A 26,788-nucleotide genomic window follows, 5' to 3' on the forward strand; every position below is an offset into this window, starting at 1 on the left:
GAACATTTTTTCAACTGTTTGTAGACGTACATATTTTTTTCAAGGCCAAACTGAATCGCGTAGCAGCTATATTTTGACACAGTGTAAATTTCAAATGGCCATAACTCGGCCATTAATTTATTTAAAAAATCCCCCAGGCCTATGGAAGCCCACAAAAAAAATATTTAAACAATCCACGCCTTATGGAAGTCAGCGAAAAAATATTAAAAAAACCCATTTGCCGTACCAGGCAAACAGAATCGTGTAGCAGCTATATATTGATACAGGGTCAATTTCAAATGGCCATAACTCGGTGATGAATGGAGATATTTGAAAGAAACTTTCACTATTGGATTCGGGGAGTGATGTAGTTTTTATGTGTATCGATAACATTGCAGGAAAAAATGTGTGGTCTATAGAGCGCAACCCCTTCTAATAACTCTCCACAGAGGTTCAAGTTTTGATAGTTGACATTTGATATTTCATGCTTGCTGCTGGATGACTTTAAAATCGGCCCCATTGGTCCAACAAATTTTCCATTTTGACATATTTGCATTTAAAGTTAATTTTTTATACCGTTTACACATGGCATAAAATTCATAAATTGAAAAAAAGTGTGTGAGAGAGAGAGAGGGAGTTCATAATTTGCAATGCAAACAGTTGATAAAATTGATAATTTTTTCTCCTCCTTCATGTAGAAAGAATACGAACAATCTTTGCAGATAATTATCCATATAATTTGGTATACAATTAATAAAGCATTTATGTTTGTATACACATTTTTTTTAATTGTAGAAAAAAAACAAGAAAGATGAGCGCCCGCAGATAATTTGTACAACGCAACGCTTGTACGCTCTGATTATGACACGCCAGTTGATAACAAAAAAAAATTAAATGCAAATAAAATAATAAAAAATATACATACACATAAATAAAAAAACAAGATAAAATAATAAAAAATTTTATACATACATATAAACATATATAAACAATTAAATTGAGTGTAAAAAATGAAAATGAAGTGAAATCAGATATGTGTGAGAATGTAATTCAACTACAATAGACTGTCGTTGTTGTAATTTTATTTTTAATAATCCTCAGTAATGAAATTTTGTTTTTCACTTAAATGGAAGTGTACAATAGTAAATTTATATACATATGTATATTACTTGTATATACCTACATGCTAATGTACTTATCATGCACGTCACAAAAATATATATCTCTGCCATAACTATTTCAATTAAATTTGCCCAGAAAGAAATTCACAGTAATTCACAGTTCAATGGAATAGTTGTATTATTATGCCATTTGCCATACGTTAGTATACAAGAGTGTTTTAGTCAAAATGTCAAATGCCAAATTGAAAGGATGCATATGAAGATCAGCTGATTAACATATCAGCTGCTACAGTTTATTATTAGAATTTAAAATTTTATACCATAGTATGGAGGGTATACTAATTTTGTCATTCCGTTTGTAACTCATCGAAATATTCATTTCCGACCCTATAAAGTATATATATTCTTGGTCAGGGTAAAATTCTATCTATGTCCGTCCGTCCGTCTGTTGTAATCACTCTATCTTCTTAAAGAATTGAAATAGGGTGCTGAAATTTTGCATAGGGTTGTTTTTGTCTGCAGGTAGGTCAAGTTCGAAGATGGGATATATCGGTCCACGTTTAGGCACCACGTTTACCCATATAAGGGCACCACCCAATTTTCGGTATTTTGGGTTTCTTGACCGTGTTTTTCAACCGAATTCGCTGAAATTTGGTACGTTGGGTTTCTTATTGGGTACTAAATGTCTCCACAAAAAATTATTAGTATAGGTCCACTTTTTCTGGTAGCCCCCTTATAACAGCACCTTCTAATTTTCAGTATTTTGGGGATTTTGATCGTATTTTTACATCGAATTGGCTGTAATTTAGTATTTTGAGTTCTTAATAGGTACCAAAATTTCTCCACAAAAAATTATGAATATAGGTCCATTTTTTCGGGTAGCCCCCATATAAGGGTACCCCCAATATTCGGTATTTTGAGGTTCTTGAGCGTGTTTTTCAACCGAATTCGCTGCAATCTGGTATTTTGTAGTCGTATATGGTAACAAATCTCCCTACCAAAAATTATTAATATTCGCCCCCTTTTTGGGGTAGTCCCCATATAACCCGCTTTTTTATATTAAAATAGTTATCTAATTTGTTCCGCGTTTTCGGTTTGGTTCTAAGAGTCTGTCGTAATCATTTAACCGGCGGAGGATATCGAGATAAAGTTAGAACGTATGGTTCGATAATGAATTATACATGAACTATAACCCGCATTTAGGCCTAGCACCTGTGTGGGAGGTATCAGAGGGAGTGGACCGATAGTCCACATCTTCGAACCTGAACTAAGTTTGGAAGAATAATAAGATAGGCACAGGTTGTATGAAATCAAAATTTTCTGGAACATGGTTCACATTATGCTTTACATAATCGCGTAGTTGAAATGTCGGTATAGGTTCATTTTTTGGTATTTTCCCTACATTTTCATTTCAACTACCTTTTAGTACATCTATGGTGGAGGGTATCCAAAGTTCGGCCCGGCCGAACTTAACGCTTGTTCACTTGTTTCAATATAAAAACCTAAGTAATTGGTTAGTTTTATATAGAAAGATTATAAAAAAGTACACGAAGAAATACTTTTTAATCATGGCACAATTATTTGGCCTCCTAAGAAGAACAGCTGATTCCCCCATAGAGCTGTCAAAATTTACTGTTTTTTGAATTAATCCCATGAAATACTACAAATAAAAGATTTTTTAATTGTAGAACAATTTAAAGAGATATTTATTAAAAAAGTAACACAAAACATATATATATGTATATATATATAATATTGGAAAATTACACCGGCCCGCAGCTATGATAGATTTTCAACGGTGTCTGTAAAAAAAAATAATAATAATAAATAATAAAAAGTAAATAAATTATAAGGAATACAAACGATCGAAATAATAAATAGAAAATAAAATATAAAATCCAATGAACGGAGCTACAATATTTCGCGATATATGCTATTAGAGGTGGAAATGAAAGGTAGTGATAAAAGTTATTTTAATAATCCAAGCCTTCGGTAAGGCCATGGTATAATAAGGAAGATAGTCTCATGCACTCATATGTTCAAATTTTTTTTCTTACTGTACCTTCATTGCCAAAATTACGATATTTATTGCCTCCTTAGTTATGTACGTACTGCTGATGGCCAAATAATAAACTTCTCATAGTGTAAACATTTTTTAAATGATCAAAACCCGGAAATTTTATTATATGGGGATTTGGTATTTATAAAGTCTATCTTCGAGCCTGACAGCAAACATGGACACAGGAGGGACAACCGATCATCACTAAATCGTAGTTGTGGATTATGCTAATATTAAATAAATGGTTGGCAACATTGCATTGCCAGCATGATGTATAGCAGATGGAATTGACATTTGAAATCGAATGGATTACGTAGTCTAAACGCCATATAAGCCTATTCAGAAAAAAAACAGCTGTTCCAAGCATGATGCAATAATGTAAGGTGATGTGTATCAAAACAAAAAACATATGTGGTCGAATAAAAATAACATATGTTTTTGATTTGATACACATCACCTTACATTATTGCATCATGCTTGGAACAGCTGTTTTTTTCTGAATAGGCTTATATGGCGTTTAGACTACGTAATCCATTCGATTTCAAATGTCAATTCCATCTGTCAAATTTTTCCATATAATATTTCAAATGGTTGGCAACATTGCACATCGAATTCAAGTAGAAATTACGCACTTTGACAATTAATCAAGACATCAGCTGATCTAAATAGACTACCTATTCATTGTGCCATGCAATAATGTAAGGTGATGTGTATCAAACAAAAACATATGTTTTTTTTTATTCGACCATCTGTCAAATTTTATCTAGTTATATTTCTCATGGTTGGCAGCACTGTTTTGCACGTCGAATTTAACCATGATGCAATAAGAAGATGATGTATCAAAACAAAAACCTTTCTTTTTGTCTCGACCATCTGTCAAAATTTTCCTTATAATATTTCACATGGTAAGCAACATTGCACATCGATTTCAAGTAGAAATTACACACTTTGACAGTTAATCGAGTCATCAGCTGCGCTAAATGGACTACCTATTTATTGTGCCATAAATTCAACTATGCACTTTGACAGTTAATTGCATAGTCAGCTGGGCGACTATGTAGGCTATGTAGGCCGATAGGCTGGGTGCTTCCCTATTAACGCCATATAAAGTGTGTCGCACCATAATAAAAGTGTCGTCTTCGAACTGCTTAAAAAATTACAAAATGGCGCTGTGTCAAGCTTTCGCTTAACTTGTCACGTGTTTTATCTATCGAACTAAACGAAAAATATAAGAAAATTTCGTTACATATGGTGTATGATCCTATACCTTCTATTCTAATAGAAAGCGGAATAGCTGGAGGAGGGTTTACCTCCAGTTTTTAAAGAAAAAAAAAAAATAATAATAAAAGTGTGTAATTAATTTTCTCCTTCTATACTTTCAGATAATATCTTGATCAATCGGCCATAATTCACCCTGACGTATTTGCATTTAAAGTTATCTATTCATAAATAGATTTGGGCCAAAAGGAAATTACGCCAAAATCTGAAACAAATGTGGAAGCTACATAACAATTTCCCCACTATCACCCTTTGGGAAATCACTGGAGCATTTTATTCTGTATCAAACGGGTTATTGGCGAAAGGAGTATCCTTTGAGACTATTACTTTAGATTTGGAGGAAAGCACTCCAGAACCTTATACAATAGGTATAAAAAAATATTTAGGGAAGGACTTCTTCAATGATTTATTTTAGTGGTACACATATCTCAAAATCTGGAACATACAGTACACTATGAGGAAGCTATATATACCAATTTTTCTACTATTATCCTTTGGTAAATTACTGGAGCATTTTTTCTGTTACATCAAACTTGCTCTGGAGGAAAAGAGAATCCTACGTTTTAATTTGGATTTCGAGCAAGGCACTCAGATTTATTCCAGTGGAATAAATCTGGAACAGATCCTACTCTATGCTGAAGTCGCAGACCCTACTTTCGCCATTTGGGAAATTACTGGAGAGTTTTATTCCGCCTAACATCAACCATGCTATTGAGAAAAGGAGACTCCTTAGAAACAGTTGGTTTGGATTTCGTCTTCTACCCGCCATGTGGATTATGCGCTATCGAGGGCCAAAAAGATATAATTCGCCCACCAGGCTGCTTTGGAAACAGTTTGGAAAAAAGACTGAATGTGTACATGGAAACTCTTCACAACTACTTCAACAAATGGGGACTCAAATGCAAAGTATCGCTGGTTTTCAAGTCCAAAAGCATGTTTTCTGCAGAGATCAACTATAAAAGTTGGAAATGATTACATGGGATTGTCAGACATAACGAAGGTATCTTGGTATTATTCTGCACGATATATTCAACTTCTAACCGCCATGTGGATTATGTGCTATCGAATGAGAAAATATGGACTTCATCTAGCAAAGGCTCTTTCGGATGCTAGGTGGGCTTTCTTCTGGTTATCAAGGAGGACTTTCTTCGGAGGTAAAATTGCTGATATATAAACAAGTGACAGACCCAGCATAATCTACTCTTTTGCAGCATGGGTAGATATATCGGCAGAATTAGGATTTGGGAATGTAATATATTGGCATAATCCATAGGAATGAGGATCAGACTGGATAACAACGGAATTTGTAGACTGAAACATCTACAATGTCAACGCTTTCAGCCGGATCGAAGTTTGCGGAGCTAGCGTGTAAATAATATGATAGTGGAACAACTGCTTCCTCCTTAAAAGAACACACTTGCCCCGCTGCTCTGCTAAAGCTGTAAGATGAAGGCTATTTGAGGACCAGACTGGATAAAAATGGAATTTGTAGACTGAAACATCTACAATGCCAACGTTTATAGCCAGACCGACGTCTGCCGAGCGAGAGTGAGAATAATGTGATAACGGAACAACTGCTTCCTCCTTAAAAGAACACACTTGCCCCTGCAGCTCTGCTGAAGCTGTAAGATGAAGGCTCTTTCGAATAAGAGGAGGATTTTCTTCGGAGGTAATGTTCCTGATATACAATCACGTGATACGACCCATCATCATATACTCTTTTGCTGCATGGGTATGCATATCGTCAGCCCAAATGGAAAAGATTAGAATGTGGGAAAGGAATATATTGGCATAATGCATGGGAATAAGGACCAGACTGGATAACAACGGAATCTGTAAACGTCCACTCAAGAGGAATATTTACAATGCCATCGATTTCAATGGGATCGATGTCTACATGGCGAAATATGACCATAAATTCCTGGAAAGAAGCCAAGTCAGACCTACTAATGGCGACCACAGCTACAAATTCTGGACCATCAATGGAAGTTTCGCGAGTAGCTGTGAAAGCTCCTCCATTTTGGCGTTCCGACCCGCTCCTGTGGTTCAAACAAATGGAATCGCAATTCAATATGGCTGGTATTACGCAAGATTCCATAAAATTTCATACCATTGTCGCATCGATTGAAAGCAGTATTTTGAAGAAGGTATCAAACATCATCGTCGATCCTCCTGCGGAAAACATGTAAAAATTAGCAGTTTCTCGGATTCAGAGGAGAAGCGTATCAAGAAGATTTTGACGAACATTGAACTTGGAGACATTTATTGTCTGAAATGCGGTCTTTGTCTCAAGGTAAGGTTTCAAAGGACATTTGGAAGCAGTTGTGGATGCAGCGACTTCCTTCACAAATGAAAGCAATATTGTCAGTTAGTGAAGACCGGCTTGGCAAATTGTCAACGAAGTCCGATAAGATTGCGGATATCAGTGAATCAGATGTGTGCAGCTTGGAGGTCCCCAAAAAAAATTATTTAAAAAATCCACGCCTTATGGAAGTCTCCGAAAAAAATTATTTAAAAAATCCACGCCTTATGGAAGTCTCCGAAATTTTTTTTTAAAAAATCCACGCCTTATGAAAAAAATTATTTAAAAAATCCACGCCTAAGGTCCCCGAAAAAAATTATTTAAAAAATCCACGCCTTATGGAAGTCCCCGAAAAAAATTATTAAAAAATCCACGCCTTATGGAAGTAACACAGAAAAAAATTATTTCAAAAATCCACGCCTATGGAGGTACCGAAAAAAATTATTTAAAAAATCCACGCCTTATGGAAGTCCCCGAAAAAAATTATTTCAAAAATCCACGCCTATGGAGGTCCCCGAAAAAAATTATTTAAAAAATCCACGCCTATGGAGGTCCCCGAAAAAAATTATTTAAAAAATCCACGCCTATGGAGGTCCCCGAAAAAAATTATTTAAAAAATCCACGCCTTATAAAAGTCTCCGAAAATTTTTTTTAAAAAATCCACGCCTTATGGAAGTCTTCGAAAAAAATTATTTAAAAAATCCACGCCTTATGGAAGTCCCCGAAAATGTTCTTTTTAAAAATCCACGCCTTATAGAAGGCATAGAAATTTTCTTTTTAAAAATCCAGGTGTGTGTGTGTACGGCTGTGTGTGTGAAAAAAAACATATTTAAAAAATCCCCGCCCTCTGTTTTCTCTCCGTGTTCCGGCCGCCACATTTATCAACCCATAATAAGATTAACACAGCAACACATTTAAATTACCGAGTCATAAATCGCAACTGTGGCTATTTACTATCATTATTATTGATATCAGCTGGCCTACCCCTACCCCGAACGTTGCCATCCTGGCGTGTAGGAGGACATTCAATTCCTACCCGGCCAGGTCATTACTACAATCATTACCAACTAAATTACTGGACTCAAAACAGCGACAGCGAGTTAGCAAGCAGAGTTATTTAAAATATTACCCAGCACGACCAATCCCCGCCCACCCACACATTGCCGGACAATATCTATCACCCCATGCCTGTTATCATCACTTCCTTGCCAAAGTCACCCATTGTGCAGCAGACGAAGGATACAAGGAATAAATTTAACAAAATTACCAGACGAACGGAGGGCCCTCCGTGATATATGACGATATAATATACTGACTTCGATAGAGGAAAAATATTTATGTGGGTGTGTGTATGTATGTAAAAATGTGGGTGTAGAGGTGTGTGTGTGTGTAGAGGTGTCTGTGTGTGTGAGGGTGTTTGTATGTATTTTACTTACTTTGGCATAAATTATGCACCGATTCGTCGGAGTTATCGCTGCAATGATTAATGCCATCGCACAGTAGATCGGGATTTATGCAAAAACCATTCGATTCACAGGTGAAATCTTTGCATGTATGCTCTGTAAGGGAGGGTGGGAAGACAGGAGAGAGAGAGAAAGAAAAAAAGAGAGATAATAAAACAAATGTTAAGTTAAATGAATTAGAAGTTGAGAACAAGAGAACCGGCGAATATATATTGCCGGTTCTCATGTTTGGCTTCTGATGTTTTTGGTTAGCAATAATTCAACAAAAGGCAACAACAACACCAAGTTTTTTTTGTTTTATATTCCGCCATGATTATAAATTTATAGAGATAGCTGAAACTGTTGAAAACGAAGTTAAGAATGTGTTATTTCCGTTTGAGGGGGTTCCGCTTCAATTTTTTGCTGTTTGTTTGGATGGTTCGGCAGCTATCCCTCCTTTTGAGGAAGGGAAAAGAAAATTGATAATGCCGAAGTGTGAAAAGTCGTAAATAAAAAAGGAAGAGGAAATGAAAACATAAAATAAATTTTTATAAATGGTAATTGGAAGCCGGGTTTCTCAAAGTAATAATCGGACTATTATTCGTGGGGCCATCATGGCGTATACGTTATGACAGCACTAATACGCCATGGGCTACAGAAAAATATTTTTAAGAAATTTACTCTTTACACGCCTTGTAGAAGTCCCCGAAAAAAATTATTTAAAAAAATCCACGCCTTGTCGAAGTCCCTGAAAAAATTAAGGCCTGAAAAAAAATTTACTCTTTACTCTTTACACACCTTGTAGAAGTTGAATTCGGCGATAGATGAGTCGGCTTAGCTGGGCAGTTGAAGAGGTGCAAAGTGTCGTGTGGTCCTAGTCCATATGCAGGACATGTGTTAGGTATCGAGCCGTCAATTCTTGTCCAATATGAATTGAGGCCGTTGCACCATCCTGATCTTAGTTGAGCTAAGACTACTCGTGTTTGCCTTGGCAGCTGCTTTTCCTCTGCTGCGATGGATGGGGGGTGGTCTTCAATTATGGTACTCACGCGATATTGCTCTACTGCCTGAACGACTGCGTCCGTGTGAATACCATTCAGACCTGTTTGATAGTCTTCTTGATCTAGGGGTTCACACGCTTGTACCTTTGAATCTCTCTCTAGATCATGAAGATCATTCCTGACGTGCCTGTCCATAAGACTATGGTAGGGATGTTCCCGACGATAACACCCAAGCAACTACTGCATCGACAACATATAATTGTGACGACGGATGGGTAAGATCTTCGTCTCCTCATGGAGATGGTCCACAGGAGTTATGAGGAGACACCATGTTACAGTTCTCAAGGCAGCATTCTGGCAGGTCTGGATATTCTTCCACTGCGTATCACTTACATTCGCGAACCACACTGGCGCCGCATAGCTTACCACTGACCGGCCTATTGCTTTCGACGCTGCATCGACGACATATAATTGTAAGGATGGACGGGTAAGATCTCTCTCTCTCTCTCTAGATCATGAAGATCTTTCCTGACGTGACTGGGCGGGGGAGTCCTGTCCATAAGACTATGGCAGGGATGTTCCCGACGATAGCACCCAAGCAAGTACTGCATCGACAACATATAATTGTGACGATCTTCGTCCCCTCATGAAGATGGTCCACTGTAGTCATGAGGAGACATCCTGTTGCAGTTCTCAGGGCAGCATTTTGGCAGCTCTCGATATTCTTCCACTGCATATCACTAACATTGGCGAACCACACTGGCATAGCCGCACAGCTTACCACTGACCGGCCTATTGTTTTATAAAAAGTCCACAATGTTTCTTTGTCAGCGTCCCAAGTGCTGCCGGCTGCTAGCGACTTTAGGACCTTGTTCCTACTTCTCAGCTTATCGCATAAAGCAGTGGCTTGCGCAGACGACTTGAAAAGGCTGTCGAACGTTACTCCCAGTATCTTGGGGTAGTTGGTGGCGGGAATCAATTCTCCATCGACCATTATGTTCAGTGGGAACTTCATTTCAGCCGCCCATGTGGTGAAAAATGGGGCTGTTGATTTGGTGGCGGATATTTTCATATTCCTCAGATGGAAGAAATTAACAAGATCGGCTATGTAGACGTTTAGCCTCTCACATAGTATATCATCAATAATGGGATCCGACGCCATGATCGTACAATCATCCGCATACATTACGATCTCTATGCTGTCCAGTGGTTGTGGAATATCAGAAAGGTAGAGGTTGAACAGTTCGGTAGATATCACACCTTCGTGGAGATACCCCGTTTCACCCTACGGGGTTTAGACTTCCGGTTTCTGAATTCAACATACGACTGGCGTCCACACATATAGTTGATTATCTATCGTTTCAAACATGGTCGGAGATTTGTCCTTTCTGTATTTTTGAACAGCTTGACATGGTTGACGGTATCGATGGCCTTCGATAGGTCATGTGCCACCATAACTGTTCAGTTGTTCGGCCTGTTCTGGTTGAGTCCTCTGCTAATATGTGTGGAAATGGCGTGTAATGCTGTTGTTGTGCTGTGCATCTTACGGAATCTATGTTGGTGTTGGGCAACTAAAAAACAGCTTCTCAACGATGGGAGGAGTATCACCTCATGTGTCTTTGCTACCGGCGACAGGAGCGAAATCGGCCTGTACGATTCACCCCTGCTGGCATTCTTGCCAGGCTGCAGTAGCGGGACCACCGTGCCTATTTTCCAGGCTTCAGGAACTATGTGGGTGGTTAACGACAAGTTGAAGGCTGATGTTGAGTACTCAACTCCGGGTTCATCCAGATGCTTAAGCATTACCATGGAAATTCCGTCTGGGCCCAACGCTTTCGACGACTTTGCGTTATTAATGACATCTGCAACGCCCTCCATCGTAAATTGTGATGGTTCCTCCTCAGCTCTGAGTGCCCTTATGCAACGTAGCACACTCCTTTTCGCCCTGCCACTCCTGGGGGTGTTCTATGAATTGTCGGTTAAAATAACTCGCGCACCTCTTCGGGTCTGTTACAGTTACGTCGTTAAATTTAACAACCGTCCTGCCATCCTTCCTTCCAGGATTCGAGAGTGACTTAACCGTTGTCCACAATTTACTTGTTGCGTTGGCAATGCTGCATTGCTTCAGGTGCTCTAGGCACTTTTTCCTTTTGTGCTCGCATACTAATCTGTTGACTTCAAGGGTAAGCTCTCGCACCCTTGGGTCTTCAGGAGTAGTACGACGGAGCTCATTAGCCAATACCGTTGCTTCTGCTGGTAAGTTAGGTATTACTTAGGGTATTCGACGAGCAGGTATAAAGCAAGCCGCAGCAGTAGCGATTGTTTTCCGAAAATTCCTCTCAGCTAACCCGTGGATCTGAGCGAATGGGAGCTCATCACGTTCATTAGCCAATACCGTTGCTTCTGCTGGTAAGTTAGGTATTACTTAGAGTATTCGACGAGCAGGTATAAAGCGAACGGCAGCGATGATTTTCTGTAAATTCCTCTCAGCTATCCGTGGATCTGAGGGAATGGGCAGCTCTCTGAAGCGGTGATTGGTAAACTCTCTGAAGCCAGGCCAATCAGCTTGCGCATGGTTCAGGAAAGTACGGCTTTCAGAGGTTATGAAATCTGGTGGTCTCTTGACGGAGACAATGTTCGGAAGATGGTCTGAGCCGAGTGAAATGACGGGTTGCCAGATTACATCATTTATCAGACCCGGTGCCACAATGGTGATGTCAGGCGAGCTGTGACAATCTCCTTTCATACCCGTGGGGGTATCCTCATTAACCATGCAAAATGTTGAGCTATCAATTTGCTCAGCCAGCACTGTACCCCTCAGGTCATTACCTAGGACGGACTGCCACAACTCATGGTGGGCATTGAAATCCCCTGTACCAGGCGGTTATTACCTTCTAACGCGGTGTACAGCTATTCATCGGCGGTATATAAACATTGAGCACCTCTACCTCGGCAGTTCCACACTTGGCTGCTACCCATGTATGGGTCACTAGAGTCTAGCTCAAGCGTGATAGGTCTGTACTGGACAGAATGGTGTAGTAAGAATGCAAGTCCCCCACCTCCGCGTCTGGTACGGTCCTTCCGCACAACGTTGTAACCATAGCAACGCTGCAAGCTACAGTTCTCGGTTAGCTTAGTTTCCTGGATCGCACCGACCATTATTCTCTTTCGACTAATAAATTCGAAAATTTCGAATATCATCACAGTTGAACTGCAAAAACGATGCATTTTCTAGGCGGGGAACAGCAATATGTGATGTTAAATGCTGCGCATTTTGCTGTTGAGGTGACTGCGGAGGTGTCTCGTACTCCGACGATGACGATTCAGATGATGAATCGGACGACGACTCCTGAGACACACTGGGAGACGTGCTAGCGCAGCATGAAGCGACGTAACTCCTTTCGCTGTACTCCTGGATCCTGTTCAGTCCAGAGCAACCTCGAAAATACACCCATTCTCCACATCCATTATATCTCACCGAGATTGATCTATGGTGGATGCGGTTTCTGGAAAAACACTACAGAACCCAGGTCCGGTGTTAGTTTCAATCCCGCCACGGACCAGTAGGGTTCAGAGCAGGCATTCCGTGATATAATGCCGCTCCCAAGACAAAAATGACGTACACATAGTTGTTGAGGTGGTAGCCTCTGGTCGGAGTTCATCTCCGAGTCAATCCGGAACCAGCCGTAGTGGGATTGCTGCTCTTTGTTGTTGTTGCCTTTTTGATTATCTTCGTTAATACTTACTTGGATCCTTTACCGATGTTATTACCAATTTGAAACCATTCGTATCCGTACCCCAATTATCTGTCACATATTTGAGTGTCACAAAATTGGTGCGGGTCAAGATTGAACTGACTGTTTGCTTTGTCTGGCGACAGGATATATCGATCTGCAATGAAAAAATATAGAAAATAAAATTATTAGATATTGGATTGGAACAAATTATTTAAAACAATTTGAAATATTTTTACTGTGAGTCACGGTAAATTAATGATAACTATTTTCTAGTACCCTTAGGCGTATACATTATGACAGTAATTATACGCCACATCGAAAGATATTTTGTCCATACCAACAATTGAAGCATACTTCTAGGAGCCACTGTAAAGTCTCACACATTTGAAAGGAGTAAGGGAACATTTTTCCGAAATATTAGCCAGAAGTATGTGTTCTGGCTAACGGAATGGTAAGAAGCAGATTTTCAATAAACCATCACCACCAGTCGAAGTATGTCAGAATAGGACAGATTTTTTTATTATTATCACTAAACTATATATGAGTGTGTATGGGTGTGTGTGTGTGTGGGCCTTTGTATTTGTTCCTCCTAAGGCACCCAATACCAAATGTAAGTTATCATCCGCAAGACATTGTGGTTTGCTGCAGAACTTCGTCGTCATCTTTATTGGCATTGCTGTGTTTATTGTCACACAGAAAGAGAGAGGGACTCTGTCATTGTTGTCGTCTTCTCCATTCTGTTCCTCCTCATTCGGGTTTGTTCATCCCAACCAATAACAATGGGATTTGTGGTTGTCGTCTTTTTTTCAAGATATTTTTCTTTTTATGAAAAGAGTGGAGGAAGTCAAGAGGAAAAAAAAATCCGCACATAATAGGTATTGAACAAAAATATTTGGGTTAAGAAGTCAATGCGCAACAAATACTCAACCAGGGCAGTGGGATGTAAAGAAGAAGAAGAAGAAAAAAAACTAAGTACCAAAACACAATATATTTTTTTACAACTATTAGGGCCAGATTTGGCACACAAACATAAACACACACACACACATACCAACACATTAACAAAAGATTCAATAATATTAGAATAGAGAGAATTTTTGAAAAAATCCACGCCTTGTGGAGGAGGACCCCTAGAAAAAATTATTGAAAAAATCCACGCCTTGTGGAGGAGGACCCCTAGAAAAAATTATTGAAAAAATCCACGCCTTGTGGAGGACCCCTTAAAGCCTTGAAAAAATTATTTAAAAAATCCACGCCTTGTGGAGGACCCCTTAAAGCCTTGAAAAAATTATTGAAAAAATCCACGCCTTGTGGAGGACCCCTTAAAGCCTTGAAAAAATTATTTAAAAAATCCACGCCTTGTGGAGGACCACTTAAAGCCTTGAAAAAATTATTTAAAAAGTCCACGCCTTGTGGAGGACCCCTTAAAGCCTTGAAAAAATTATTTAAAAAATCCACGCCTTGTGGAGGACCCCTTAAAGCCTTGAAAAATTATTTAAAAAATCCACGCCTTGTGTGGTAGACCCCGAAAAAATTATTTTAAAAATCCACGCCATGTGGAGAACTTCTAAAGCCTCGAAAAAAATATTTAAAAAGTCCATGCCTTGTGTGGTAGACCCCGAAAAAAATTATTTAAAAAATCCACGCCTTGTGTGGTAGACCCCGAAAAAAATTATTTAAAAAATACACGCCTTGTGGAGGAGGATCCTGAGAAAAATTATTTAAAAAATCCACGCCTTTGTGCATATGTTTGCAACAGGCAAAAGGGAACGAGAATATGCATAGAATCACTTTCTAAGTCGATTTATGCATTTGGCACAGCGTATTGAATTAAGCCTAGAATGATGTGTGTTAAGTTTCATGAAAATCGGTTCAGATTTAGATATAGCTCTTATATATATTTTCGTCCGATTTTATGTAAATGGCGCATCAAAGTCCCTATATATCACTCGATTTGCACGAAATTTGGCACAGCGTACTGAATTAAGTCTAGAACGATATGTGTTAAATTTCGTGAAAATCGGTTTAGATTTAGATATAGTTCCGATATCTATATTCGTCCGATTTTAAGAAAATAGTACACCAAAGACCCTATATATTCTTCGATTTGCACGAAATTTTTGCACAGCGTACTAAATTAAGCCTAGAATGATGTGTGTTAAATTTCGTGAAAATCGGTTCAGATTTAGATATAGTTCCGATATCTATATTCGTCCGATTTTATGTAAATTGTGTACTAAAGTCCCTATATATCTTTGGATTTGCACGAAATTTGGCACATCGTACTAAATTGAGTCTAGAATGATGTTACCAGTCATCATCTAGAATGATGTGTGTTAAGTTTCGTGTAAATCGGTTGAGATTTCGATATAGCTCCCATATATATTTTTGTCCGATTTCAGGTAAATGGTGCACCCAAGTCCCAATATATCTTTCGATTTGCACGAAATTTGGCGCAGCGTACTGAATTGAATCTAGAACAATATGTGTTAAATTTCGTGATAATCGGTTCAGGTTTAGATGTAGCTCCGATATCTATATTCGTCCGATTTTAGGTAAATAGTGCATCAAAGTCCCTATATATCTTTCGATTTGCACGAAATTTGGCACAGCTAGAATTATGTGTATTAAGTTTCATGAAAATCGGTTCAGATTTCGATTTATGTAAATGGTGCACCAAAGTCTTTATAAATTATGGAAGTTCTCTTTGGAAAATATTTTCTTTATAATATACCCCATTAAAAATATATTGATAATTAATGTAGCCATGTGTGTCAGACTGTATGTCATTGGCATCGTTCTTTAGTTTTACGGCCAATAAACGGAAAGTTGAATTCTCCATCAAAAAGAAATGGCCAATATTTTTTTTCTTTTCATTTTCTTCAATACCTGTCTGATTTATTTCTCTTCTTTTCTTTTTCTGTACTTTTACACTTACATTCTTCAATGGCTGTCTTTATTGTCAATAATATTTTCTTTTATGTGAAAAGTTATGTTAATATCTTTCTTGTGCACTTTTTAATGCCACTTAAATGTCTTCGAAGTCATATTTCGGGTATTAATTCGAAATAAAGGGGAAGGGGAATAAAGGGGAAGGGGAAAATGCAAGATGGTGAGGTGCAATTAACTTGACATAAAATTTGATTAAAAATGCTTAATGGGGGTCATAGGTCCTCCAACAAATATTTTTAAACAAGTAAGAAAAGCAGTAAAGTCGGACGGGCCGACTATATGATACCCTTCATCACTTGGGGTAAATACAATAGATGCTCACATGTACAATATCCTGAAGAAATTTGCACACAGCACGTCTAGGCTGACTTCAGTACGCTGTGCCCAATTTCGTGCAAATCGGTAGATTTATAGGGACTTTGGTGCACCATTTACCTTAAATCGGAGGAAAATATATATGGGAGCTATATCTAAATCTGAACCGATTTTTACGAAACTTAACACACATCATTCTGGACTCAATTCAGTACGCCATGCCAAATTTCGTGCAAATCGGAAGATATATAGGAACGTTGGGGCACCATTTACCTAAAATCGGACAAAAATATATGTGGGAGCTATATCTTAATCTGAACCGATTTTCACGAAATTTAACACCGTTCTAGGCTTAATTTAGAACACTGTGCCAAATTTTGTGTAAATCGAAAGATATATAGGGTCTTTGGAGCACCATTTACCTTAAGTCGGACGAAAATATATATCGGAGCTATATCAAAATGTGAACCGATTTTCTCGAAACTTAACACACATCCTTCTAGGCTTAATTTAGTACGCTGTGCCAAATTTCGTGCAAATCGAAGCATATTTAGGGACTTTGGTGCACCATTTACCTTAAATCGGACGAAAATATATATGGGATCTATATCGAAATCTGAACCGATTTTTACGAAACTTTGCACACATCATTCTAGACTTAATTTAGTACACTGTGCCAAATTTCGTGCAAATCGAAGCATATTTAGGGATTTTGGTGCACCATGTACCTTAAATCGGACGAAAATATATATGTGAGCTATATCTAAATCTGAATTGATTTTCACGAAATTTAACACATATCGTTCTAGACTTAATTCAGTAGACTGTGCCAAATTTCGTGCAAATCGAAGGATATATAGGGTCTTTGGTGCATTATTTACTTAAAATCGGTCGAAAATATATAGGGGAGCTATATCTAAATCTGAATCGATTTTTCCCAATTTCAATATGGTTCTTCCTTGGACCAAATAAATGATCTGTACCAAATTTCATCTAATTCGAATTATAAATGCGACCAGAACTTTGTTTACAATTTAACATGGGCAGACAGAAGGACGGTCGGACGGACATGCATAAATCGACTCAGAAAATGATTCTATGCATATTCTCCAAAGGAACCATGTGTCTATATCGTTTCCTTTTGCCTGTTACAAACATATGCACAAAGACATAATACCCTGTACCACAGTGTGGTGAAGGGTATAAAAAATCCAGGCCTTGTAGAAGTCCTTGAAAAAATAATTTAAAAAATCTACACTTTGTGGTAGGCCTTGACAAAAATTATTTAAAAAATCCGTGTGGTAGGCTCTTCTAATTACATGACCAGATATCCTTCCCCGTGGGTTGTGTTGTGATGTTCGGCTTATAAGTGTAGCCTATATATCGACGCGAAAAAAGCAAAAACAAGTTTTCGGTCCTCTTCATTCCAAAATTATAACCTGATCATCACCGAAAATTAGAGGCGTTGTCCTTGATCATAACTGGAACCTCTTGGAAATTTTCAAAGCGATCACTACTATATTCCGCCCTCTAGAGTGGTAATGGATTATTAAAAATTATATGAATACGTAAGTACCAGTAAATATTTAAGTGTAACTCCCACATCCGAGTACGTACGGCAATATAATTGGTATCAGTTTAAAGGTCAACCACTCCTCTTGGATATACTACCAACTTTTCGGACCTATGTCCTTCAGGAGTAAATATATACGCCAAAAAATACAAATTTTCGTCATTTTTCACACAAAAGTCGGGGTCCATTTGATCCGTTAAATATTGACCGATTTTTGTCAAAATAGGCATGCTTTTTCTTCGGCCTTATCCACTTCTCCATATAAAATTTCGATGTTCGGGCCATAATCTGGAGCGACCAGAAAAACCAACAAAAGTTAAGTATTTGGTCCATTCATCCCCTAAATATTAACCGATCTTTACCAAAAACAATAGGGGTCTTCATTGGCCAGTCAGAACCCATCCTACATGCAAAATTTCGTGAAAATTGGTCCATATCTGTTGCCTGTATCGTGTTTACATATTATAATGGACATACGGACAGATGAACGGGCGGACAAAAATGTGTAGATCTACTCAGCTAGTCGAAATATGACCGGTATACTTAAAGGTGGGTCTAGGTGGGTCGCGGCGTTACAAACTCTTGGGGCTGCACAAAGCTATAATACCCTGACAACATAGTTGTGTAGGGTATAAAAATCCATGCCATGTGTAGCCCTTGACAAAAATTATCTATAAAAATCCTCGCCTTCTTTCAGCCCTTAGATTTTTTTTTTAACTCTATGCCTTGAATTTTTTTTTGGAATTATTAAATTCTTCCTTCATTTCCCTTCACTCCCTAAAATTTCCTCCGAACTGGGTCACGCAGATAAAATCAGCTTTTGCCAGTTACTTAGCTGGCCATTATGATGATAAAGTCAAGAGGGTCCCCCATCCCATCCCATCCCTTCCCCTCCCATCTCTCTATCTCTCCCTTTCATGAAAACATAAGCCCTACTCTAAAATATCCTTTTTATCAGCAGCTGCAGCAGCAGAATCGGGAACATCATCATCAACGTCCTCTTCATCATCGTTGCTGTTGTTGTTTTTGTTATTATCAAAATTGATCATGATTATTATGCCGTGACATTCTAAACCTCTTGTCCTGGTTATCACAGCCATTACCATGGTTGCCCGGCTGCTTTATCCTCCTGCCGATGCTGCTGCTGATTATTATCAGGCAAATGATTTTGGCGCAAATAGAGCAGTAAACTTTTCCCAGCACACTATCAATGTTTGTATGTGTGCGTGTGTGTCAATATGTATGTCATTATGTTGTACAGTGTGGCAAACACAAATACAATGGCAAATTGCAATGCCTTTGTCTGTCTAGTTGTTTGTGTGCGTATGTGTGTGTGTGTGTGTTTGAAAGAGGATTTGTTTATCTATCTGATTTTCGGTCCATTGGTGTAAACGCTTCTGCTTCTTCTTCCCCGTCGTTCTTTCTGTTTGCTGGTGTGCGTGCGTATGTGTGTGTTGCATGCCAGCATACCAACACACACACACACAAATCGAAATGTAGCCATGGCAACGTTTGCCATGGCACATGTGGTCGGCGGGTTTATGTCGTTGGGATTGTTCACTCGTTTGTTGGTTGGTTGGTTGGTATGTCTGTCTGTTTGTTTGCTTGCAACACACACACACATGCAATTGATTAGATGAAGAGATGAAGCAAATCCCCCACAGGATATTTTCTAAAACCAGTAAAATGTCATATACATGCATGCCACAGCAGCAACAACAACAAAAAACACCCGGCATTGCATATATGTGCATGCGTATGTAGATACACATATACACACGATTGAATGCACACACACATACACATACATGCATATATTTATACAATGAAATGTTTAGAAATAATATCTGCATTGCAAATATTAAACAAAAGGTGGATTGCCAGGACCCAAAAGCAAGCGGGGGAAATGAAGCGAAAATGTTTTTCGAATTAATGCCTAAAATGGGCGCCTAAAATTATGCACCAAAATTTGTACCTCGTTGGCCAAAGAAAATAATTAGACCCTCGAAAAACATTTAAAAAAATCTACGGCTGGTGGTAGACCCTCGAAAAACATCCACGCCTGGTGGTAGACCCTCGAAAAAATTTAAAAAAATCTTCGCCTGGTGGTAGACCCTCGAAAAACATTCACGTCTGGTGGTAGACCCTCGAAAAACATCCACGCCTGGTGGTAGACCCTCGAAAACATCCACGCCTGGTGGTAGACCCTCGAAAAACATCCACGGCTGGTGGTAGACCCTCGAAAACATCCACGCCTGGTGGTAGACCATCGAAAAACATCCACGCCTGGTGGTAGACCCTCGAAAAACATCCACGCCTGGTGGTAGACCCTCGAAAACATCCACGCCTGGTGGTAGACCCTCGAAAAACATCCACGCCTGGTGGTAGACCCTCGAAAAACATCCACGTTTGGTGGTAGACCCTCGAAAAACATCCACGCCTGGTGGTAGACCCTCGAAAAACATCCACACCTGGTGGTAGACCCTCGAAAAACATCCACGCCTGGTGGTAGACCCTCGAAAAACATCCACGCCTGGTGGTAGACCCTCGAAAAACAACCACGCCTGGTGGTAGACCCTCGAAATACATCCACGCCTGGTGGTAGACCCTCGAAAAACATGCACGCCTGGTGGTAGAACCTCGAAAAGACCCTCGAAAACCATCCACACCTAGTGGTAGACCCTCGAAATACATCCACGCCTGGTGGTAGACTCTCGAAAAACATCCACGTTTGGTGGTAGACCCTCGAAAAACATCCACGCCTGGTGGTAGACCCTCGAAAAATATCAACGCCTGCTGGTAGACCCTCGAAAAACAGCTACGCCTGGTGGTAGGCCCTCGAAAAACATACACGCCTGGTGGTAGACCCTCGACAAACAGCCACCCCTGGTGGTAGACCCTCGACAAACAGCCACCCCTGGTGGTAGACCCTCGACAAACAGCCACGCCTGGTGGTAGACCCTCGAAAAACATCCACGCCTGGTGGTAGACCCTCGAAAAACATCCACGCCTTGTGATAGGCTATGAATTTTTTTTTATAAAATCCACGCCTTGTGATAGGCTATGAAATTTTTTTATAAAATCCACGCCTTGTGATAGGCTATGAAATTTTTTTTTATAAAATCCACGCCTTGTGATAGGCTATGAAAAAAATATTTTTAAAAAATCCACGCCTTGTGATAGGCTATGAAAAAATATTTTTAAAAAATCCACGCCTTGTGATAGGCTATGAAAAAAAATATTTTTAAAAAATTCACGCCTTGTGATAGGCTTTGAGAAAAATATTTTTAAAAAATCCACGCCTTCCGATAGTCCATCAAAAAATATTTTTAAAAAATTCACGCCTTGTGATAGGCTATGAAAAAAATATTTTTAAAAAATCTACGCCTTGTGATAGGCTATGAAAAAAATATTTTTAAAAAATCCACGCCTTGTGATAGGCTATGAAAAAAATATTTAAAAAAATCCACGCCTTGTGATAGGCTATGAAAAAAATATTTTAAAAAAATCCACCCCTTGTGATAGGCTATGAAAAAAATATTTTTAAAAAAGACACGCCTTGTGATAGGCTATGAAAAAAATATTTTTAAAAAATCCACGCCTTGTGATAGGCTATGAAAAAATATTTTTAAAAAATCCACGCCTTGTGATAGGCTATGAAAAAAATATTTTTAAAAAATCCACGCCTTGTGATAGGCTATGAAAAAAATATTTTTAAAAAATCCACGCCTTGTGATAGGCTATGAAAAAAATATTTTTAAAAAATCCACGCCTTGTGATATGAAAAAAAATATTTTTAAAAAATCCACGCCTTGTGATATGAAAAAAATGTTTTTAAAAAATCCACGCCTTGTGATATGAAAAAAAATATTTTTAAAAGTCCACGCCTTGTGATAGGCTTTGAGAAAAATATTTTTAAAAAATCCACGCCTTGTGATAGGCTATAAAAAAATATTTAAAAAAATCCACGCCTTGTGATATGCTATAAAAAAATCCAAGCCTTGTGATAGGCTTTAAAAAATCCACGCCTTGTGACTGGCTTTAAAAAATCCACGACTTGTGATAGGCTATGAAAAAAATATTTTTAAAAAATTCACGCCTTGTGATAGGCTGTAAAAAATCCACGCCTTATTATAGGCTTTAAAAAATCCACGCCTTTTGATAGGCTTGGAAAAAATCCACGCCTTGTGACAGGCTTTAAAAAATCCACGCCTTGTGATAGGCTATGAAAATAATATTTTTAAAAATGGACGCCTTGTATAGCTCCTCCAAAAAAAAATTTTTAATCCACGCCTTGAGGTAGGCCTTAGAAAATAATTTAAAAAAATCCAAGCCGGCCTAAAAGTATGCTCCATTATTTTCTGTTAAACCACAGATCTTTTGCTACATAACAAAACCCCCCAGATGACAATACGACTGTCACCATCATCACCAAGCGACAGGATTGCATTAACCGCCAAAACAAAGCTCCATAGCATCAATTTCACTATGAATCTCAATCCGAAAAAAAATATTCGTTTCCTATTTCTATCTCTTTCTAACAACCGGTCTTCAACTTAGTTTTTTCTCTGATTTGTTATTGTTGTAAATGTTGCATTTGTTGCCATTATTGTTGCTATCCATGTATTAGTGTGTCTATCACACACTTTTTTGAATATTCACACAGGCCTTATATGGCAATGATGATTATGGGCATGAGGAATAGGAAAAAAAAAAACATTTCAGCCTCTAAAAGTATGCTATGGAAAACAGTGTAAAACTGCCTAGCTGTGCTAATGTTCACTTTGGAGAAAACGTTAATAGATAGACTCAGAGTGGTACATATATGCAAATATCAATGGAGTAGCAGATGGTCACACACAGACACATACATATATCAGAGGAGTTGTTTATGTAATTGTGCGTGTGTGTGTTAAGGAAGAACTCCACTCCATTTAAATGAAGAGAAAAAATAAAAATGGCTATATATTCTGACTGTGTATTTGTGGTGCGTATCGATTTTTTTTCTGTCATAGTGAAGTCTAATGACTTCTAGATATATACATATGTGAATGTATGTATGTATGTTATGTACATATGTATTTGTATTGCAATTGTTAATAAATCACAAATGGAAATGGGTATGAGAGATGCCCAGGTTCAGGCACAAGGCGTGGAGTTTTCAAATAATTTTTTCAAAGGAATGGGTTTTTTTATTTGGCCCAAGGACGAACCCTATTGAAATTGGGAAAAATCGGTCCAGATTTAGATATAGCTCTCATATATATTTTCATCCGATTTTATGTAAATAGTGCACCAAAGTCCCTATAAAACCTTCGATTTGCACGATATTTGGCATAGCGTTCTGAATTAGCCTAGAATGATGATGTGGTAAGTTTCAAGAAAATCGGTTCAGATTTGATATAGCTCCCATATATATTTTCGTCCGATTTTATGTAAATGGTGCACCAAAGTCCCTATATATCTCGATTTGCACGAAATTTGGCACAGCGTACTGAATTGTAGAAAAATGTGTGTTAAATTTCGTGAAAATCGGTTCAGATTTCGATATAGCTCCCATATATAATTTCGTTCGATTTTATGTAAATAGTGCATCAACGACCCTATATATGCTTCGATTTGCATGAAATTGGGCATAGTGTACTGAATTAAGTCTAGATGATGTGTGGTAAGGTTCTGAAATATCCGTTCAGATTTCGATATAGCTCCTATATATATTTGCGTTCGATTTTATGTAAATGGCACCAAAGTCCCTATATATCTTTCGATTTGCACGAAATTTGGCATAGCGTACTGAATTAAGTCTAGAATGATGTGTGTTAAGTTTCGTGAAAATCGGTTCAGATTTTGATATAGCTCCCATATATATTTTCGTCCGATTTTAGGTTAATAGTGCACCAAAGTTCATATATCCCTCGATTTGCACGAAATTTGGCATAGTGTACTGAATTAAGTCTAGAACGATGTGTGTTAAATTTCGTGAAAATCGGTTCAGATTTCGATATAGCTCCCATATATAATTTCGTTCGATTTTATGTAACTGGGGCACCAACGTCCCTATATATCCTTCGATTTGCACAAAATTTGGCACAACGTACTGAATTAAGTCTAGAATGATGACTGGTAAATTTCGTGAAAATCGGTTCAGATTTCGATATAGCTCCCATATATATTTTCATCCGATTTTAGATTAATAATGCACCTTAGATCCAAAGTTAGTCCGTCTGATGCGATTCATCTGTTGAATATACCCAAAGTGGTGAAGTTTATCATATAGTCGGGTCCCGTCCGACGTTACTACTTTTCTTACCGGTTTAAAAATCTATTTGTGAAGGCCTTGGACAAGACGTGGATTTTTTAATAATATTCTGAAAGAATTTTGTGTGATCTCTCCCATATCCTTTAATCTGCATTTGTCCTATTGAACCTGCATTAGTTTGCGGTATGTTATGTTGTTGTTGCTGCTTCGATTGTGGTCCGCTCTATTTATCCACATTTATGTGGTTGCATAATCCCACATGTACACATACATCTACACACAGGCACACATACACACATGTGTGTGTGTGTGTTTGCCTCTTTATTTTCAAACAAATGCTGCTACGCGACATATAAACATATTGAAGAATGTGTGGAGATGTATGCCTTTTTATGTTTATGTGCGTGTGTGTGTGAGTCACTCACACACACACTCTCCCCGCATGTGGTTGTCATTTATGTGTAAAGAAGTTGAAATAGAAAAAAAACATATATTTGAAATACTCTTCTACATCGCGCATAAAAAGCAATTTAACATTTGTATGTCAACGTCAGTGATGTTGTTGTTGTTTTTGTTTTTCCATACGCCATGAATGTCATATTGTCGAGAGCGCGAACAGTTTTTAGAGAATCTGTAATTTTCAAGGGGAGAGGAGGGGGATAGATGTGGATATGCCACAAGAAATGCTACTGTGTCACCAAGAATTCAACGAAGTTCCTAAAATCAAGGGGGGGAAATAAGGGGAGAAATCTAGAAGGTATGATGGTGGGTTCCGCGGGGTACATGTTATCCGGGATCCGGGTATATCTATGTCACGGTATTGCCTGCAATTCCGTTAGCATAACAAAAATAACAACAAAAAGAGAAGTAAAGAAAATCTAACTAGTTTTCCCCTGCTTTGACACATGTATGTGGTTGACTAACTAACTCATGTGTTAGTTACACTTCTGTTTGTATGAGAGTGTGTGTGTGTGTTTGTGAGTGTGTGCATGTGTTAGTGTGCAAGTGTCATAGTTAATGGCAAACAAAGTAATTAATTACATGCTTAGAGAGATCTTGTTCCGTTTGTGCAGACTCTTTTCTACTTTTTTGGCTTGTGTTGCACAACACAATTTTCAAATGGTGTGTGAATCTGCCTCGCTGTGTGTGTGTGTGTGCGTGTGTGAGAGAGTGTGTGTGTTGGTGTCTGTAACAGTCGCTTCTCACCACATTTGTCATGTTACGCGTAGTTTTCTTTCTAACCAATTTGCATTTTTTTGTCTTTAGAAGGTATCTCTCCCCTCTTCTTTGTATGGGTTCCCAGACACAACCACGACGAAGTTGGTTTCCGCACCGCATCTTGTATCAGGGTATTGAGATGGAAAACTTGTTTGTTGCCAGTCAATATAATTAAGTAGTTTTATTACAAAATGGTTTTACAAAGTCGTTTTTTTTTGGAGGGGGAGAAGAAGGGGAATTTCTAAGATGACAGATGATTTATTTGTCTAAGGCCTTCTATAAGGCGTGGATTTTTTTAAATTTTTTTTCTAAGGCCTTACTGAAGGCGTGGATTTTTATACCCTTCACCACACTGTGGTACAGGGTATTATGTCTTTGTGCATATGTTTGTAACAGGCAAAAGGAAACGAGATAGGCAAATGGTTCCTTTGGAGAATATGCATAGAAACACTTTCTGAGGCGATTTATGCATGTCCGCCACTCCATCGGTCCGTCTGTCCATGTTAAATTGTAAACAAAGTACAGGTCGAATTTTTGATTCGAATTGGATGAAATTTAGCACAGCTCATTTATTTGGCCCAAGGACGAACCCTATTGAGTTTCGTGAAAATCGGTTCAGATTTAGATATAGCTCCCATATATATTTTCGTCCGATTTAAGGTAAATGATGTACCAAAGTCCCATAATATCTTTCGATTTGCACGAAATTTGGCATAGCGTACTGAAGTCAGCGTAGATTGATGTGTGCAAAGTTTCGTGGAAATCGGTTCAGATTTAGATATAGCTCCCATATATATTTTCATCCGATTTAATGAGAATGGGGCACCAAAGACCCTATATATCTTTCGATTTGCACGAAATTTCGCTCAGTGTACTGAATTATGTCTAGAATAATGTGTGCGAAGTTTCGTGGAAATCGGTTCAGATTTAGATATAGCTCCCATATATATTTTCATCCGATTTAATGAGAATGGGGCACCAAAGACCCTATATATCTTTCGATTTGCACGAAATTTGGCATAGCGTACTGAATTAGTTCCAGAATAATGTGTGGCAATTTTCGAGAAAATCGGTTCAGATTTAGATATAGCTCCCATGTATATTTTCGTCCGATTTAATGTAAATGGTGTACCAAAGTCCCCATATATCTTTCGATTTACACGAAATTTCGTTCAGTGTACTGAATTATGTCTAGAATAATGTGTACGAAGTTTCGTGGAAATCGGTTCAGATTTAGATATAGCTCCCATATATATTTTCATCCGATTTAATGAGAATGGGGCACCAAAGACCCTATATATCTTTCGATTTGCACGAAATTTGGCACAGCGTACTAAATTAAGCCTAGAAGGATGTGTGTTAAGTTTGGAGAAAATCGGTTCAGATTTTGATATAGGTCCCATATATATTTTCGTCCGATTTAAGGTAAATGGTGCACCAAAGTCCCTATAAATCTTCCGATTGGCACGAAATTTGTCACAGCGTACTGAAGTCAGCCTAGACTGATGTGTGCAAATTTCTTCAGGATATTGTACATATGGGCATCTATTGT

At 38.3% G+C, this 26,788-nt stretch overlaps 1 protein-coding gene across 1 annotated transcript in view; it reads right to left on the minus strand.

Moving 5' to 3' along the window:
* LOC133325425 (uncharacterized) overlaps positions 1–26,788 on the minus strand; it is a gene marked incomplete at its 5' end in the record, with an annotated part of 54,996 nt that overhangs the window by 5,728 nt on the left and 22,480 nt on the right. The window contains 2 exons of the mRNA XM_061534193.1: positions 8,176–8,298; positions 12,929–13,073. Of these exons, the coding sequence (XP_061390177.1) occupies positions 8,176–8,298; positions 12,929–13,073 (268 nt within the window). The remainder of the gene's footprint in view (positions 1–8,175; positions 8,299–12,928; positions 13,074–26,788) is intronic.

This window comes from Musca vetustissima, unplaced genomic scaffold (genome assembly GCF_032173495.1).
Source record: "Musca vetustissima isolate MV318-11 ecotype Yass unplaced genomic scaffold, APGP_CSIRO_Mvet_v1 utg8386, whole genome shotgun sequence".
Classification (NCBI taxonomy): Eukaryota; Metazoa; Arthropoda; class Insecta; order Diptera; family Muscidae; genus Musca; species Musca vetustissima.